At 44.3% G+C, this 17,196-nt stretch overlaps 1 protein-coding gene across 2 annotated transcripts in view; it reads left to right on the top strand.

Annotated features, from left to right (window-relative positions):
* Positions 1–17,196, top strand: part of nup214 (nucleoporin 214) — a 180,962-nt gene that overhangs the window by 95,288 nt on the left and 68,478 nt on the right. Inside the window, exon 25 of one of the 2 annotated variants that reach the window (XM_047018075.1) lies at positions 15,029–15,107. The exons of the other annotated variant lie outside the window; for it this stretch is intronic. Within the exon in view, the coding sequence (XP_046874031.1) occupies positions 15,029–15,107 (79 nt within the window). The remainder of the gene's footprint in view (positions 1–15,028; positions 15,108–17,196) is intronic. 2 annotated transcript variants of the gene reach the window in all.

The following is a 17,196-nucleotide window of genomic DNA, read 5'->3' as shown; positions in this document are numbered from 1 at the left end:
CACCCAGTGATCACATGACACCAAATTGTGTGGACATGCTCAGAAGAGGGTTCCGAGTCATCATACCAAGTTTGGTGTTGACATCTCAAAGATTTGCCGAGATTTGAACCAATTTCCTGTTTGGTTGCTTTGTTGCCGATTTTGATTAGCTCTACCGGACAAACGGTTTTGAGAATTCAATATAAAAGTAATGCCTGAGTGAGACTTGCTCTGACGATGATGCGTGCCAATTCTGGGGAAGATTGGGAAAAAATTGTAGGAGGAGTAGGCTTTCAAAGGTTTTTGATAAAACCGAAAATGGCAGAAAATCTATATAACTGGAAATTGACGCCATGGTGTGCGTTGAACTCGTCTCGATCCAGGGAATCCAATGGTACCTCATTTTTGTGTCCAACTTTGACCCTTTGGTGGCGCTAGAGTGGTCTAATGGGAGACATGAAACTTGGTAAGTTGGACCAAGGGACTGTCCTTAATGAGTGTGCCAAATTTCTCAAAAAGTTATCGAAGGGTTCTAGGGGCTGCCATTGACTTCCATGTTACAAGAATTAAAAAAAAAAAGAATAAAACTAACAATAACAATAGGTTCCCTCCTGACGGAGGAATCTTAACAATAGGTTTCCTCCTTACGGAGGAATCCTAATACCAATAGGTTTCCTCCTGACGGAGGAATCCTAATTAAACTGCGCTTAGTATTTGAAAGAAGTATTTAAATAGTAACTGTAGGATATCCAAATATTCAATTAACCACGCCCATCCCTCGTACATATGGTATACAAAGCTGCAGTCAGATTTGGCAAGAGAATTGTTAGCTTGGATGTTATCTTTACATATAGATTGGGTCTTGTGTTTACAAACACTGAGGATGGGCACGCAGCTTCAAGGCCGAAAGACACATTCCATTTCACTTTTAGTGTACCCTACACTTTTAATGTTCCCGCCAATCCCCCCCTTTCTGAATTAAGTTTTATTGATCTGATTCGATTGATTCTGGCTGCTGGTGGCCGTGTGTGAGAGGATGCTGCCTACAAGCATCGCTGCTTGCAGCAATATTTGCCATTGTTATCGCTCCCTTCCATTTTGCTACTCACACGCGCCTGCGCCCTCAAATCAAAACACTGCTAACTCCTTGCGTCTCCTTCCACGTTGTGGAATGTAAGTGCATTGTCACAATAAAATTCAGGGTTAGAATGACGTGGGAACCAGTGGGAGCTGAGGTCACAGAGAGAGGATGAGCTCCCATGAAAGCAATAAAATGATACACCTGTGTGGGGTCTCTAAAAATCACCAGCACCATTATTTAAATCACAAATAAAGCACTTCCTTCAATATATCAAGACATATTTATGTTAATAAACAGCCTAAAAGAAACATGTTTTCCAAAAGAACACATTAGGCCTATGCTACTGCTAGGCGCATGTCGTGATTGCAGCATGGTTGTGTATGTACTTAACCACCAAGCCACTAGGGGGGCACATGAGCACACAAACATTTTTAGAGCCCGCAAACGTTAACCCTTTTAGAAGAAGAACTGGCCGAAATCTGTTTCATGGCTCAATTTTTTTATAAAAAGATATTGTGTAAAGTTCAGAACCAGTAACCATGCCACCAAAAATAGAGTGCTACCGACATCAGGTACAACTTTGGCAAAATTCGGATTTATTACAAATAAACAATAGTCAGAGGACAGTCTACACTGTGTGCACAAATATTAGGTAAGTTGTATTTTTTAGGATTCATTTTATTATTTAACAACTACAGTGCTCCCGGTCAAACCTCAAACCTGACTATTTAAGTAAGTAAAATTGAGGTTTTGGCTTTCTTACAAGAATGTCTGTGTGCAAATTATTGGGCAACTATTAGTGTGCTGAATTATTACGCAACCTTAAATTGCTTGCTCCGAACTCAGCATTTGTTTATTGTTGTCGTTCATTTTACATCGCTATGCGCAGAGAGCGCGACGGTGTGGGAGAGAGAGAGAGAGAAAGAAAGAGAGAGTGTGTGCGAGCGAGAGGCCAAGGTCTGCGGTCTTGGCCAATAGTTAATTTACTTATTTTTGTGGAGGTAATTTGTCAAACATGTTTAAACTTAATAAATTAGGCCTACCTACCTACAGTATACGAGTAGTTATGTTTAGTTGTATTAATGTGTCATGTAATTGACGTACCTAATGCGCAACCAGAAATTCGAATATATGTGTTTTTTTAAAGGGAATTTTCGAACGTCATTTTTGAGGAATTTTGACAGCCCTAGTGAGTTCCGAGACTGGAAATTGGAAGGAGATCAGGGAAATACATTAAGAATACTTATTGTGTCAAGCAACACGGTTCTCCCAATCTCTGCAGAGTGCCAGAGAGGATTTTCGGCATGCAATGACAGACTGTCAGACCAGAAACAGACTGCGTGCCAGGAGCCTTTCTGCGTTGTTGTTCGTGGACTTAAATGGGCCTCCACTCAACAAATTTGATCCTGCTTCTTTCGTCCAATCGTGGATTTACATTTTACATTTACACTTGTTCATTTAGCAGACGCTTTCATCCAAAGCGACTTCCAAGAGAGAGCTTTACAAAGTGCATAGGTCGCTGATAATAACAACAAGACCCCCAAAAACCCCCAACCCCCAAAAACATTGCGGGTAGCCAAAACATAATGCACATATTGTGAACAACCAAAATAAGTGCCAAAGGGAAGAACCATTAGAGCATGTAGTTAAACAAGTTAAAATTAAACAACATGAATCTCTATAAATGCAAGTGTACCTGTAGAAAAGCAAGCAACAGTAAAACAAATAATATATATATATATATTTCACAGCGAGTAAAACAATTTAAATCAGTTACCACTAACCAACAAGAGCAACAAGTCTCTTAGCAAGAGTCATTGTTATCCTTGAGGAAACTAACATTGGGTCCAGCAAACCATTCGTAAGTACTGTTGTACTCCCGGAACAAGTGAGTCTTGAGCCTTTTCTTAAAGGTGGGAGACAGTCTGTGTCTTTGATGGAGGTGGGGAGTTGATTCCACCACTGGGGGGCCAGACAGGAGAAGAGCTTGTTTTGGGACCGGGCGGTCTTGAGAGGTGGGTCCAACTTGGAGAGGACAAGTGCTTGGACAAGCAGCTGGGTGGAGTGCTCAGACAGGTGTCTCCTGATCTTCCAGATATTGTACAGGGGGAATCGACACGACCGGGAGACTGCAGCAATGTGGGATGTGAGGGAGAGCTCGTCATCCATGGTAACCCCAAGATTTCTGGCAGAGGATGAAGGGGTCACCGTCGGGTTTGCCCGGGATGATGAGAAGTTCTGTTTTGACGAGGTTCAGCTGGAGGTGGTGCTTGGTCATCCAGGCGGAGATGTCTGTGATGCAAGCCTCAATCCTACAGCTGCGTGTCGTCAGCATAGCAGTGGTAGGAGAAGCCATGGGAGGTGATGATTGGTCCAAGTGAGGTGGTGTACAGAGAAGAGCAGGGGTCCAAGGACGGAGCCCTCTGGGACACCAGTGGAGCGCTGGCGAGGGCCTGACAGTTTGCCTCCCCAGGAGACCTGGTAGAATCTTCCCGACAGGTAGGATGAGATCCACTGGAGTGTAGTGCCAGGGATGCCCATCTCAGAAAGTCTGGAGAGCAGGATCTGGTGGTTAACCATATAAAACGCTGCAGAAAGGTCCAGCAGAATGATGACAGTTGACCTTGAAGCCGCTCTGGCAGACTGGAGGGCAGTGGTGACTGACAGGAGGGCAGTCTCTTTGGAGTGACCAGTCTTGAAGCCCGATTGGTTGGGGTCAAGCAGGTTGTTCTGAGAGAGAATGTTTGACAGTTGGTTAGATACAGCACGTTCCATTGTTGAATTTGGGTGGGTAGTTAATACCACATTATTCTGTGGTGTGGTGAACTTGAAACTCGTTTTTAATTCCACTTTACAGGATCTTTAAATATGCCTATGTACAGATACAATGCCCCCAATTACTGTCAAACAAAAGGCGGCTTGAGTACCCCGATTACCCTGAAACCGAAACTGACTCACTGTTACTCATAATAGTAATTAATGGCTTTTACTGTTTAATTGGCCAATGCATTCTCCCGTTATAATGGAAAATAGTACAAACAAAATGTTAAATGATTGCTCAAAGTGGAATTGCACCACAATTAAGAAAGGTCTAGTTTTTTCATCCTATCTTCAACAAAGTCAAAACATTTTCATTGAATAAGACACGTACATATTTAAGAATAAAAAATGAATAGCCTAATTGTAAACAAGTAAGACATTTCAGCTATGAAGTTAAATATCAATTTCATTTCATATTTAAACCCCAATTAATTTCAAATCATTAATTTAATTAATTGTATTTAAATGGAGACCTAATGGATTTTTTTTTGCTCTAGTCTAGGGGAAGAAGTTCAAAAATTGCCATGAGGACAATAGTCACACCATCAGTTGCAATAGGGTGATATAAGGTGGTTTGTTGTTATTGTCGTTTCTTTACTCTTGTATTATTAAACGTTGAACAAACTAAAATTTATGAGGTGCAGTGTTAGGCTTATTTATGTATTTATCCATCTACACACACATGCTCTAGGTTATATTTTTTAAATATATATATTTTTCAAGAGACCCCCACAAAGATGTAATCATAATTCGAACCCTGCTAAAAAATAATCGTTGCGAAAGAACGTGACGGCTTTTAGGCAGAGGAATTTGACCGATTGTTTTGTAATTTGTAAAAGAACAATCAATAGTATTTTGATATATTTGTAATTTGTAAAAGAACAATCAGTAGTAAAATAGAAAAAATCTGATCCCTCCAGGATCACAATGACTCTTATTGAGTGACTTGTTGCTCTTGTAGGTTACTTATAACAAAGTTAAGTCTTGTACTCGCTGTGAAATATTTTACTATTGATTGTTCTTCTACAGGTACAGTCCCGCACTTTTTTGTGATTCATGTTGTTTTAATTTGTAACTTGTATAACTGCATGCTCTTATGGGTCTTCCCTTTTGGCACTTGTTTAGTTTTTTCACAATGTATGCTTCATGTTTTGGCTGCTTGCAATGTTTGGGACTACCTCGTTGTTATGATCAGTGACCTATGCTCTTTTGTAAAGCTCTCTCTTGGAAGTCGCTTTGGATAAAAGCATCTGCTAAATGCATAAATGTAAATGTAATTGAGTCTTGAGTTACTCGAGGAATCGTTTCAGCCTTACATTCTATTGTCGGCTGACAATGATCATGTTGTTGTCCCCAGTCAAAAGAATAAACACACAGGGACATCATAAACATTCAATGGTCTTGATAGTTGCAGTTATCCTGTCAAAACATTCTTTGTTCTTCATTTATTATTTATTTATAAAATGTTGCTTGCAAATTGGGTAAAACTAATTGTATTTTGCATATAGGCTGTGATTATCTGTGTAGGAAGTGCGATTTTTACTTTGTACCAAATATGGGCATTCATTGCAGCCAGGTCTATGATGCTGTAAAATACAAATTTATTGTAACTTACTTGACTCATTTATACATTCAGAAATGCATTTGTGTATCTTCTTTACAAACATACTTGCATTTTACTATTACAATTATTGTTGCCGCTAATGTCAACATTGTTGTTGTCGTCATTTTGCATAGGATAAACTGTACATATTTTTTAATACATATAACTATTGTTTCGGTAATAACTGTCTGAATTACATACTTGTTCATAGGAGCACTTACGACATCTGCTGATAGATAAGTGAATCGCAGCCTTGAAAGGCAGGGGGGATTCTGAATGTGCAGCCGGCAGCAATTCAATAGAAACAGAAGCCGTCATCTGCCGCTTGTCCGGGGATCGGGTCGCGGGGGCAGCGACCTAAGCAGGGAGGCCCAGACTTCCCTCCCCCCGTCCACTTCCGCCAGCTCTTCCTGGGGGACCCCGAGGCGTTCCCAGGCCAGCCGAGAGACATAGTCCCTCCAGCGTGTCCTGGGTCTTCCCCGGGGCCTCTTCCCAGTGGGACGTGCCCGGAACACCTCACCAGGGAGGCGTCCAGGAGGCATCCTAATCAGATGCCCGAGCCACCTCAGCTGGCTCCTCTCGACGCGGAGGAGCAGCGGTTCTACTCTGAGCCCCTCCCGGATGACCGAGCTTCTCACCCTATCTCTAAGGGAGAGCCCGGACACCCTGCGGAGAAAGCTCATTTCGGCCGCTTGTATTCGCGATCTCGTTCTTTCGGTCACTACCCATAGTTCGTGACCATAGGTGAGGGTAGGAAAGTAGATCGACTGGTAAATAGAGAGCTTCGCCTTTCGACTCAGCTCTTTCTTCACCACGACGGACTGATGCAGAGCCCGCATCACTGCGGACGCCGCACCGATTAGCCTGTCGACCTCGCGCTCCATTCTTCTCTCACTCGTGAACAAGACCCCGAGATACTTGAACTCCTCCGCTTGGTTCAGGATCTCCTCCCCGACCCGGAGATGGCACTCCACCCTTTTCCGGTCGATTACCATGGCCTCAGATTTGGAGGTGCTGATTCGCATCCCGGCTGCTTCACATTCGGTTGCGAACTGCTCCAGTGAGAGCTGAAGGTCACGGCCCGATGAAGCCAACAGGACCACATCATCCGCAAAAAGCAGCGACCCGATCCTGAGGTCACCAAACCGGACCCCCTCAACACCCTGGCTGCGCCTAGAAATTCTGTCCATATAGGTAATGAACAGAATCGGTGACATAGGGCAGCCCTGGCGGAGTCCAACCCTCACCGGAAACAAGTTCGACTTACTACCGGCAATGCGGACCAAACTCTGGCACCGGTCGTACAGGGACCGGACAGCCCCGATCAGGAAATCCGGTACCCCGTACTCTCGGAGCACCCCCCACATGAGCCCCCGAGGGACACGGTCGAACGCCTTTTCCAAATCCACAAAACATGTGTAGACTGGTTGGGCGAACTCCCATGTACCCTCCAGGACTCCGCGGAGGGTATAAAGCTGGTCCACTGTTCCACTAGCCTGGCTGCCAGCCCAACTTCTCCCCGCCCAAAATAAATTTGTTCGGGAAATTGTGTCTGGAGGGTCTCGTATTGGGGACCAACTACAGAAAACCAGAATCTTGGCGAACCAATGAAATTGCCAGGGCGGGCTTTATACGATGATGGACAGATGATCAACAGTAACGTAATCACCCACGTCACAAAAGAGTGCTTAAGTTGAATTTGTTTTGAACAAACATGGCTACCGCTGGAGATCTGGGATGTTGTGATTCTGCCATCGAGTCTGTTTTAGAAAACATCGACAGCGCATTAATTTTGAAAGAGTAACAGAGAGACGCAATCAAGGCATTTGTCGATGGAAAATATGTTTTTGCTGTCCTTCCTACGGGATTCGGTAAAAGTTTAATTTATCAGCTGGCTCCGATGGAGTTGTAATCCTAAACGGAGAACTTCGTATATGCATTGCCCTTTATTGTTTCGCTCAAAAAGGTTGACCGTGTGAACAAGTACTCTCCCTACCCTTAAATTAATTTTACAACACCGGCAAAAGTCGTTTGTATTCATTCTTCAAGCATACTTCAAGTCTGCTTGTAGTTTAGTTCTGTTGACAACAACTATGCGGTGCTTAACATACGTCACATACTCTGTTGCTCTGATTGGTTGTAGATCTATCCAATTGAGCGAAGAGGCATTTGTTTTCCAGGCTCGTTTGAAACACGCCCTGTAGTCAAAGCCCAACGGAGAGTTCTCAGACTCATATTCTGACTAGAATTATGAGTATGACAACGTCAGGCTACTGTTCCACGGCCAGGACGAAAACCACATTGCTCCTCCTGAATCCGAGGTTCGACAATCCGACAGACCCTCCTCTCCAGGACCCCTGAATAGACTTTCCCAGGGAGGCTGAGGAGCGTGATCCCCCTAAAGTTGGAGCACACACTCCGGTCCCCCTTTTTAAAGAGGGGAACCACCACCCCGGTCTGCCAGTCCAGAGGCACTGTCCCCGATGTCCACGCGATGTTGCAGAGTCGTGTCAACCAAGACAGCCCTACAACATCCAGAGCCTTAAGGAACTCCGGGCGGACCTCATCCACCCCAGGGGCCCTGCCACCGCGGAGCTTTTCAACCACCTCGGCGACCTCAGCCCCAGAGATAGAAGGGCCCCCCCCGATGTCCCCAGACTCTGCCTCCACGTCGGAAAGCGTGTTGGTGGAATTAGGGAGGTCTTCGAAGTATTCCTTCCACCGATCCAGGACGTCCCCCGTCGAGGTCAGCAGAGCACCATCCCCACCGTGTACAGTGTTGACAGAGCATTGCTTCCCCCTCCTGAGCCGCCGGATGGTGGTCCAGAACCTTTTTGAAGCCGTTCGGAAGTCATTCTCCATGGCCTCGCCGAACTCCTCCCATGCCCGGGTTTTTGCCTCCGCGACCGCCAAAGCCGCGTTCCGCTTGGCCTGCCGGTACACATCAGCTGCCTCTGGAGTCCTACCAGCCAATAAAGTCCGATAGGCCTCCTTCTTCAGCTTGACGGCATCCCTCACCTCCGGAGTCCACCACCGGGTCCGAGGGTTACCGCCGCGACATGCACCGACCGCCCTGCGGCCGCAGCTCCGGTCAGCCGCTTCAACAATGGAGCCCCGGAACATGGCCCATTCGGACTCAATGTCCCCGGCCCCCCCCGAGACATGATCGAAGCTCTCCCGGAGGTGGGAGTTGAAGCTCCTTCTGACAGAGGGTTCTGCCAGACGTTCCCAGCAGACCCTCACATTACGTTTGGGCCTGCCAGGCCTGACCGGCGTCCTCCCCCACCATCGAAGCCAACTCACCACCAGGTGGTGATCAGTTGACAGCTCCGCCCCTCTCCTCACCCGAGTGTCCAAGACATGCGGCCCCAAGTCCGATGACACGACTACAAAGTCGATCATCGAACTGAGACCTCGGGTGTCCTGGTGCCAGGTGCACATATGGACACCCTTATGCTTGAACATGGTGTTCGTTATGGACAAACCGTGTCTAGCACAGAAGTCCAACAGCAAAACACCACTCTGGTTCAGATCGGGGGGGCCGTTCCTCCCAATCACGCCCCTCCAGGTCTCACTGTCATTGCCCACATGAGCATTGAAGTCCCCCAGGAGGACGAGGGAATCCCCGGGAGGAGCGCTTTCCAGCACCCCCCCCCAGAGACTCCAAAAAGGGTGGGTACTCTGAGCTGCCGTTTGGTGCATAAGCTCAAACGACAGTGAGGACCCGTCCCCCCACCCGAAGGCGGAGGGAGGCTACCCTCTCGTCCACCAGGGTGAACCCCAATGTACAGGCGCCGAACCGAGGGGAAACCAGTATTCCCACCCCAGCTCGACGCCTCTCACCAAGGGCAACTCCAGAGTGGAAGAGAGTCCAGCCCCTCTCAAGGAGACTGGTTCCGGAGCCTATGCTGTGCGTCGAGGCGAGGCCGACTATATCTAGCCGGAAACTCTCTACCTCGCGCACCAGCTCAGGCTCCTTTCCCGCCAGCGAAGTGACGTTCCACGTCCCTAAACCTAGCTTTTGCAGCCGAGGATCGGACCGCCAAGGCCCCCGCCTTCGGCCGCCGCCCGTCTCACACTGCACCCGACCCCCATGACCCCTCCTGCGGATGGTGAGCCCACTGGAAGAGGGTCCCATGTTGTCTCTTCGGGCTGTGCCCGACCGGGCCCCATGGGAAAAGGCCCGGCCACCAGGCGCTCGCCATCGAGCCCCACCCCCGGGCCTGGCTCCAGGAGGGGGCCCCGGTGACCCGCTTCCGGGCAGGGGCAACTGAGAACCATTGTTGTGTTTCTTCATGGTTGGTTTTTTGAGCCACGCTTTGTCTGGTCTTTCACCTGGAACCTGTTTGCCTTGGGTGACCCTACCAGGGGCATGAAGCCCCCGACAACATAGCTTCCAGGATCACTAGGGAGAAACAGAAGCATAATAGGTTTTCCCGGTGTGATTTTGAAAATACTATATGATAATCACACATCTAGGATAAATCAAGAAAGCAGAATCCTGGTATTTGATCTATTGCGAGAATTTATAGATTTCTCTTTCCTGCCCTCAAATGACTGTCTCTAACCGTCAAAACACAAAATGCAAACATATCACTCCCTGTTTGAAGACTTAAAAAGGTCTAGAATCTTTAAGGTTTACCAACATTGAGACTCAACTATTTAACATTTCAATGTATGACACATAATTTGAAAGCTTACAATCTTTACTTTCTTAATCTGTAAAAAAAATCTGACCCTGTCACATTGAGAGCCTGTATCTGTGGAACGCTGCTTTGGCCATACCGATTTTGTTATTTTTAAATAAGTTGTATATATAATATTTGTATACTAAGCTGCCTATCATTTTTACTACCTGTTTGCTTACTTACGGAACTTTTGTGACCAAATAAGAACCGTGCAAAGAACCAAACAGAGCAAAAAGCACTATACTTCAATATAAAACTAAAACATACTTAATTTAAAGGATTTCAGCTTTTGGAGCATCCCTCGTGTGGAGTGTACAGGAATTAGGGGCTTCAGCTCATTATGTCTAAAGTCAGGTTTCCACGCAACAATTTCATTTTTTATTATCATATTTCTTTTAATGGTTTTACTGTGCAGTTAGAGCTAGACTGTAGGTCTAGTATCTAAAGTAAGCAACACTTTTACTGAAGCTAGCAAGAGAGCATGTGTATCATAACCAGAAGTCAGTTGGTTTATAGTCTGTCAAATTAGTTCTAGTTATTGGTGTTCGTTGGCATGCAAAGTTAGTCTTCTACATCTAGCCTTGTACATCTGATTAGAGCTAGCAACAATGAATTGCAGATTAAGGGGTCCCCTATTGTCCAGCTAGCTCTCAGCGCTCGGCGGGAATTGCAGGTCCACTCACTAAAAATAAACTTGACCCTCTCACTGGACATTGTATAATAAAATGTTTTATTGAATGCAATTGGTTGCCTTGTAAATTCTGTTCTATTCACCAATTTCCTTGTCTTAAATTGAGCAGTTGCTGGTGTGATTGCCATCTAGATTAGATTCAACTTGCATCAAGTACTACAAATATAAATGTTGTTAACGTAAATGGGCTGATGAATAAAAAAAGTGTTTAACAAGTCCCATTTCAGGGTTCAACATTAAGGCTTGTCTGATTGTCCAGGACAAGTGGATTTTTTTGGAGAGCAAGTGGAAGAGAAATGTACTTGTCCCACTGGACAAGTTAAACGTCAAACAAAATAAAATGCCATGTTACTTAAAGTTATGTGCCTTTACGTCTATTTAACCGATTTTAAAGTAGCTAGCTAGCTTTTTTTCTTCTGTGTTTCGGTGCAGTTGTTGATCATCTCGGTGAATTCTGCACCAAAAAGGTTGAGGAACATTTAAGAGAGGAAGAGATTCCCCATTGATCTGTCGCATCCGAAGTCTTGAAATGTTTGTGAGAATGTGTCACCCGCATGTCTTATAGGTGGCAGCCATGTGTTGTTCCCCCGTTAATATTGACGCTAGCCTCAGTCAGACTCGGCTCACTCACTGGCAGTGAGTGTGTTCACAATGTTGTATTTCACTCCATTCTACACCAAAAACGTCAGGGAGGACTGCTTTTTGTAAATACGAGCCTGCTGAAGATAGCCAGAATCTCAAATTTTATTTAATCAAGCCTGTTTCGATTTGTCATTTGCCTAAGAAAGCAACTTCAGTTAGCCAAGCTATTCAAAAACCCTTCTGACAGGTTGACAGCAGTGGGTTTTTTGGAACTACAGCGAGCTACTTGAACCACGTGATCACGTGTCGGCGAGACCAAAGCGTATCACAGCTCTCTTTTTATATGGCTCTGGGCTAGGCCAGTGATTTTCAACCACTGTGCCGATCGTCAGGTGTGCCGTGAGAAATGATCAAATTTCACTTAATAAATAATAAATAAACATTTATAAATTATTATCTGATGCAAATAATATGCCATTGTCGAGTGTCTGAAATATAGTGACTGGCGGCATAATGTAATATTCGTCCGGGTGGCAGCAGGTAGCTAATTGCCTCGTTCCCTCTTAGAGACAAGAGAATGAATGACTCATGACAGGTTGTGGTAATGGAGAAGTTTTTAAAAAGGAAGAATGTAAACACACAGCAGAAGTGTAGTAGTTAGTTAGCTCTACAATTTACCGGGGCTACTGCAGGTATATGCAGGTAGCAATGCTAGTGCTAAATAAGTATTTAGCTAGTCGGCTCCATGACGCCGGGTAAGTAGGGCTTGTGAGACTGGTCACCAAAAGAATGAAGGGGAAACCAAGTAGACACTTTTAGCCACGGTACTAATGCTGAGGGCTTGCTGATATCGCTGTGTCTTACAACGTCGTATCCATGCGTCATTGCTAATGTGTGATGAAGTTGTGACGTTAGGCTTGCACTGAGTTCCCTTTGGCCACACAAGACACTTTTTGCCACTAAAACGTAATTTAAGCCTAAACCGTCAAACTGAATGTTGACGCGAATACAAGCAACTTAATTGGGACCAATAGGGGTGTTTAGGGGTGGGAAAATAATAATACATATATATGAGACAGAACAATTGGGTGTGCTCGTCGAAGGCTTGAGCAATTATATATACAGCAAATGTTTACTCCTCGACAGGTCTGCAAACGCCTTTGGAAACCGAGATTTGTTAAAATGTTTGTTGACCGTAGGTCGAGGTTTACAAACAAATAGTTTTAACAAATCGAGGCGACAAAGCGTTTGCTGACCTGTCGAGTAAACATTTGGTTTCTTATATAGTACAACAATACGTGGGAAGATTCCAATCAAACACGTCGAATCTGGAGCAGACGCTATGTTGTCAGAGCAATCAGCTGCACTTGCACTGGTGACATCACTACATCTCCAAGGCAACATATCAACAACTGAACAGAACAACTCTCTGGTTGGTTAAAAACGTTTATTTACTTCTGCGAACATTCGGGAGGTCAATAAACAGATTTATTGACTTTTGAGAACTTCTCTGGACCAATAGGAACAGCGTATTAGTGCAATTATTACACTAGTATATAAGAAACTGTTTTAGGCTACAGTGTTTTTTTGTAAAATGTTGGTCGGTGGTGTGCAACAAGATTTTTCAAATGTAAAAAATGTGCTGTGGCTCAAAAAAGTTGAAAAACACTGGGCTAGGCTACTGACCATTTACAATAAGCTACGTCAATTGTTAATTGGCAGCATTTATGCCATTTACAACATGAGTGGAAGGGGTGTATTTAAGAAGCCTAACCTTATTGCTTCAGGGGAAATAGGAAGAAAATATGTGCAATATTGCATTAACTATTAGACAGTAGACTATTACATTAACCTGCTCCGAAATATAGTGAACTTTGTTTCAGCTGGGGGGGTGGAAGGGGGGGTTGTTGTTCGGACAGACCTGCCCCCACTGCTAAAAAAAAAGTCCTAAAGGAAACACTGAGTGTTTCAGTAGCTTCCAAAAATAGAGACCAAAAATACTAGGTGAAAATGGTACATGTGTGTTTGAGCAGTTGGAGGTGTACTCCTCAGTGGAACTGTCAGATTTAGGGTTCACAATAAATCTAGAATGTTATAACTATTGTTCAAGAGCCCGTTAGTGGGATTTTAAAAAGCTGGTTTAGGCTTAGCAGACACATGCTTGACTTGCACACATCAATATTTAATTGAAGCCGTCGGTGACTTATCCCTCTGTCTTTCTCAGACAGACAGCCTTGCTCTTTCTCCCTTTTCCTACCTGTGGCCGATACCTTCTTGTGTGTTGTGTGCTTCGCATACTGACACTTTTGCACAGCGCAAAAACACCTGCGAACACCTGCCCCAGTTGAATGTTTTTCATGTTTGTGTTGTTAATCGGTCATTATTGCCTTTGAATATTTGAATTCCATCCCTTCAATCTTTCAACTAAATGTAATGTATTACAGACTAAAGTCACTTACGCCACATAAGTCTTACAATTTGACCGATATCTAGGCGTGCGCACAGTCAGGTGTCATGTGTGCTTTGCATACTGGCACCATTGCGCAGCAAACATCTGCCCACCTAGTGAGCTATTAAGGCATGGCTTAAATCGCTTAAATCTCACACCAGATTTTCTATCAAACTGTAAGGTGTAGTATTCATTCCGCGCTTTGTTAAATTCGCAAGAGTAGCCCACGTTTAATTACCCCGTAACAGGTACGCGGTGAACGCCGTGTGTGCAGCTACGCTGACACTGATTACACCCCATACTGCGCATTTGCGTCTATGGATCTGGTTTTCATACTGATGCCACGTCGTGGGCCATGAGGAGATGCTGATGAGCCTACACACCTCACCCGCGAACTTTCCGTAAAGTCCCTCAATCTGAACCACACATTCCACTAGCATCAGCAATCTCTTCCACACATCTATGTACACAGTAGGTTTATACACTTATACACACATGCATACATTACACACACTAACCCTTGTACGGATAATACCATGTCCCCTACCCTGATAGTCCTAGCTGAGCAGAGGAAGGTAATTTATCGCTTTAAAGCGAGTCCTTTGCCTAGCACTACCCCGGCATAGTGAGTGAGGGAGGGAGGAAGGGAATTAGGTCACTGCCTCCATCCAAGCAGAGACTAGCAATCTGAGTACATCTTTCTCCTTTTCTCTTAAGAGCATGTGCTCATGCTCTCCAACGACCCCTTTCCCCCTGCAGCACTTGCTATCTACAGCCCCTCTCTCTTTCTCTCTCCTTTCTTATCCTTCCCTATTTGTACCACAGAACACTTATGTGCTGCTCTTGGCTCATGGTCAGAATTATGAGCTGATGCCTAGCAAGTGTCACACATACACGCACAAATACACCAGTAAATCAACTGAGAGGTGAATGAATGATCCCTGTTAACTATCCTTGATACTGATTTGTATTCTCCATCCAACCTGATATGACCCAACCAGAGTTTAACAGTTTCACATTAAACTGTCATGTTCACTCTTAAGATGCATTTAACATTTTGCCTGTTTGTTCACTTACTGGTATAGTGATAATGTTTCTGACTGCATTTTCAATCCCCCCCTCCCCACCTCAACAGCTCCTCAGTCCCAGCTCCTGCAGCCCAGGTGGTCCAACAGGTCTTGGCGACTGTGGCCTCCACCAACCAGGCCAAACGGGTGAGTGAGCAACTCTTGTCCCTCTGTCCACCTATTGACCCTGTAGAGCTGTTTATTTCTTTGACACTAACAATTGTAATTCAGTTGCAAATGTGAACTGTGAAATTATGCCCTATGTGTACATCACTTTGTATCTGCTGAATGAATAATGTACATGTAGTCCATTCATAAACTGGTGTGATTGATTATTGGTCTCAATGTCTAAACAATGGTCTTAAGAAGTTCTAAGTCTTTTACTCATTGAAGTCTTTTGACAACTCAGATGCTATTTATTGATCTTGAAATTCAGTAATGCAAATAGCAGGATCTACTGTCTTGCAAGCTCTTACCCCTTATTTAAACCTCTATCTCTGGTTGTTGGTTAGAGGGGGGAACCCCATTATAAAAAAGGTGAAAAATATCTCAAAACCCTCCCATATCCTGGCAGTGGGGCGATAAAAGTTGCATCAGGCTGGGAAACCAATCATACCAGGGGAATGCTCACATCACATTCAAGACCCATCTAAAAACCCATCTTTTCAAACTGTCATATTCCATATAATTCATTGTCTATCACACATCTCACCACCCCTGTGTAAATTGTTTTAATGTGTCTTGTTCTTGTTTTTTATCATTGTTGATTTTGTTTTTTTAACTATGCCCTGTAAGGTGACCTTGGGTGCTTTGAAAGGCGCCCTCAAATAAAATGAATTATTATTGTTATTATTATCACACTTTTGTCAGCCAAGGGTCAAGTTTATGGGTATGACCCAAAGAGACACAGAAACACACAGACAGAAGCTTAACTAAAACCTTACTGTAGGTCTCTAATGAAATGCACTATTGAAATCCCTCTTTGAACTGCATATGAAACAGGGGGTCAGGAAGTACCTCAAAACTCCATATTTTTACCTTTATGATTTTATATCTCTCAATGATGTATAACATTAAAGGGGTCATTATTTGCAGAACCGAATTTACCTTGTCACAGTTGAATAACGACAGTTCAGTGGGTAAAAGGGACATACAGTGAACCTCAAAGTCCATTGACACCTCTTTCCTATGCAAATCTCACAATAAAAAATGTAGCTGTAAAACGATAGGTTTTGAAAAAGCCTCCGAACTGACGTCAGTTCGGTGGCTCCACCTTTTTTGGCTCTGGTCCGTACCTTGGTCACGACCCAAAATTTGCTGCGCGCTGCTCTGTGTTCTTCCACAAAATTACCAATAACCTTTTTGAAAAGCATTTTGAAAATGGACTACGGTGGGAAATGCAGTGTTCCAGGCTGTACAGGGAATGCTGAAACTTTTTAGAGTCTTCCTAAGGAACCAAACACTCGACGGGCTGTGATGTTTGTCTATGAGAAGATCCCTGTGCAGTTCGACCCTCAATTACACATTTGCTCAAACCATTTCACCAAGGACAGTTTTAAAAACCTGGGACAATGTAAAGCAGGATTTGCTATGAAGCTGTTGCTGAAAAGAGGTGCTGTTCCGACCTTATGTTCATCACAACCGCAAGCTGTAGTATGATGTTGTCGCTAACAGTTATTAGCAATGCTAACGTATCCTGCCTGTATCTAGCATCGGTAGAATGTGTCATGATTTAGTTGATTGGCAATGGGACTAACGTTATTTCATGTTCCTGACTGTGTTTTATTCAAATAAATAACCCGTGTTTTCATGTAAATCTACAATTCAAGATGCACGTTTGTCCAGATATATTTTTCCGCAAGATAGCTAGAAGTAACTGAAGCTGAGTTGAATTACAATAGTTTGTAAAACTGACACATGGGAACGCCCTCGTCTACGTGGAACGCTCTCCGAGAGCCCCGGAGAGCTTGATGTGCACCTCCTGAATTTTCTAACTATCCGTCGTAATTTCGGATAGTGACGGATACCCCATTGGCTTTGATTGGTCAGTATTAAAAACCGCTTGCGTCAGGGGCGGGTGCCGGTTGCCGTGATAAACAGGATGAACAGAATCCTTTGACCGCCATTGCTGTAAGTTTTTACAATTCATATTTCAGCTAAACAGTACATGTAAATCAGCATCTGAAATTAAATGTGACGAGAAATTGGAAGTGTAGTTGCTGAAAATGTGCGTATT

This window comes from Hypomesus transpacificus, unplaced genomic scaffold, assembly GCF_021917145.1.
Source record: "Hypomesus transpacificus isolate Combined female unplaced genomic scaffold, fHypTra1 scaffold_89, whole genome shotgun sequence".
NCBI classification, from domain to species: domain Eukaryota; kingdom Metazoa; phylum Chordata; class Actinopteri; order Osmeriformes; family Osmeridae; genus Hypomesus; species Hypomesus transpacificus.
The sequence above is the reverse complement of the archived record's forward strand: the minus strand, read 5'-3'. Positions and strand labels throughout refer to the sequence as shown.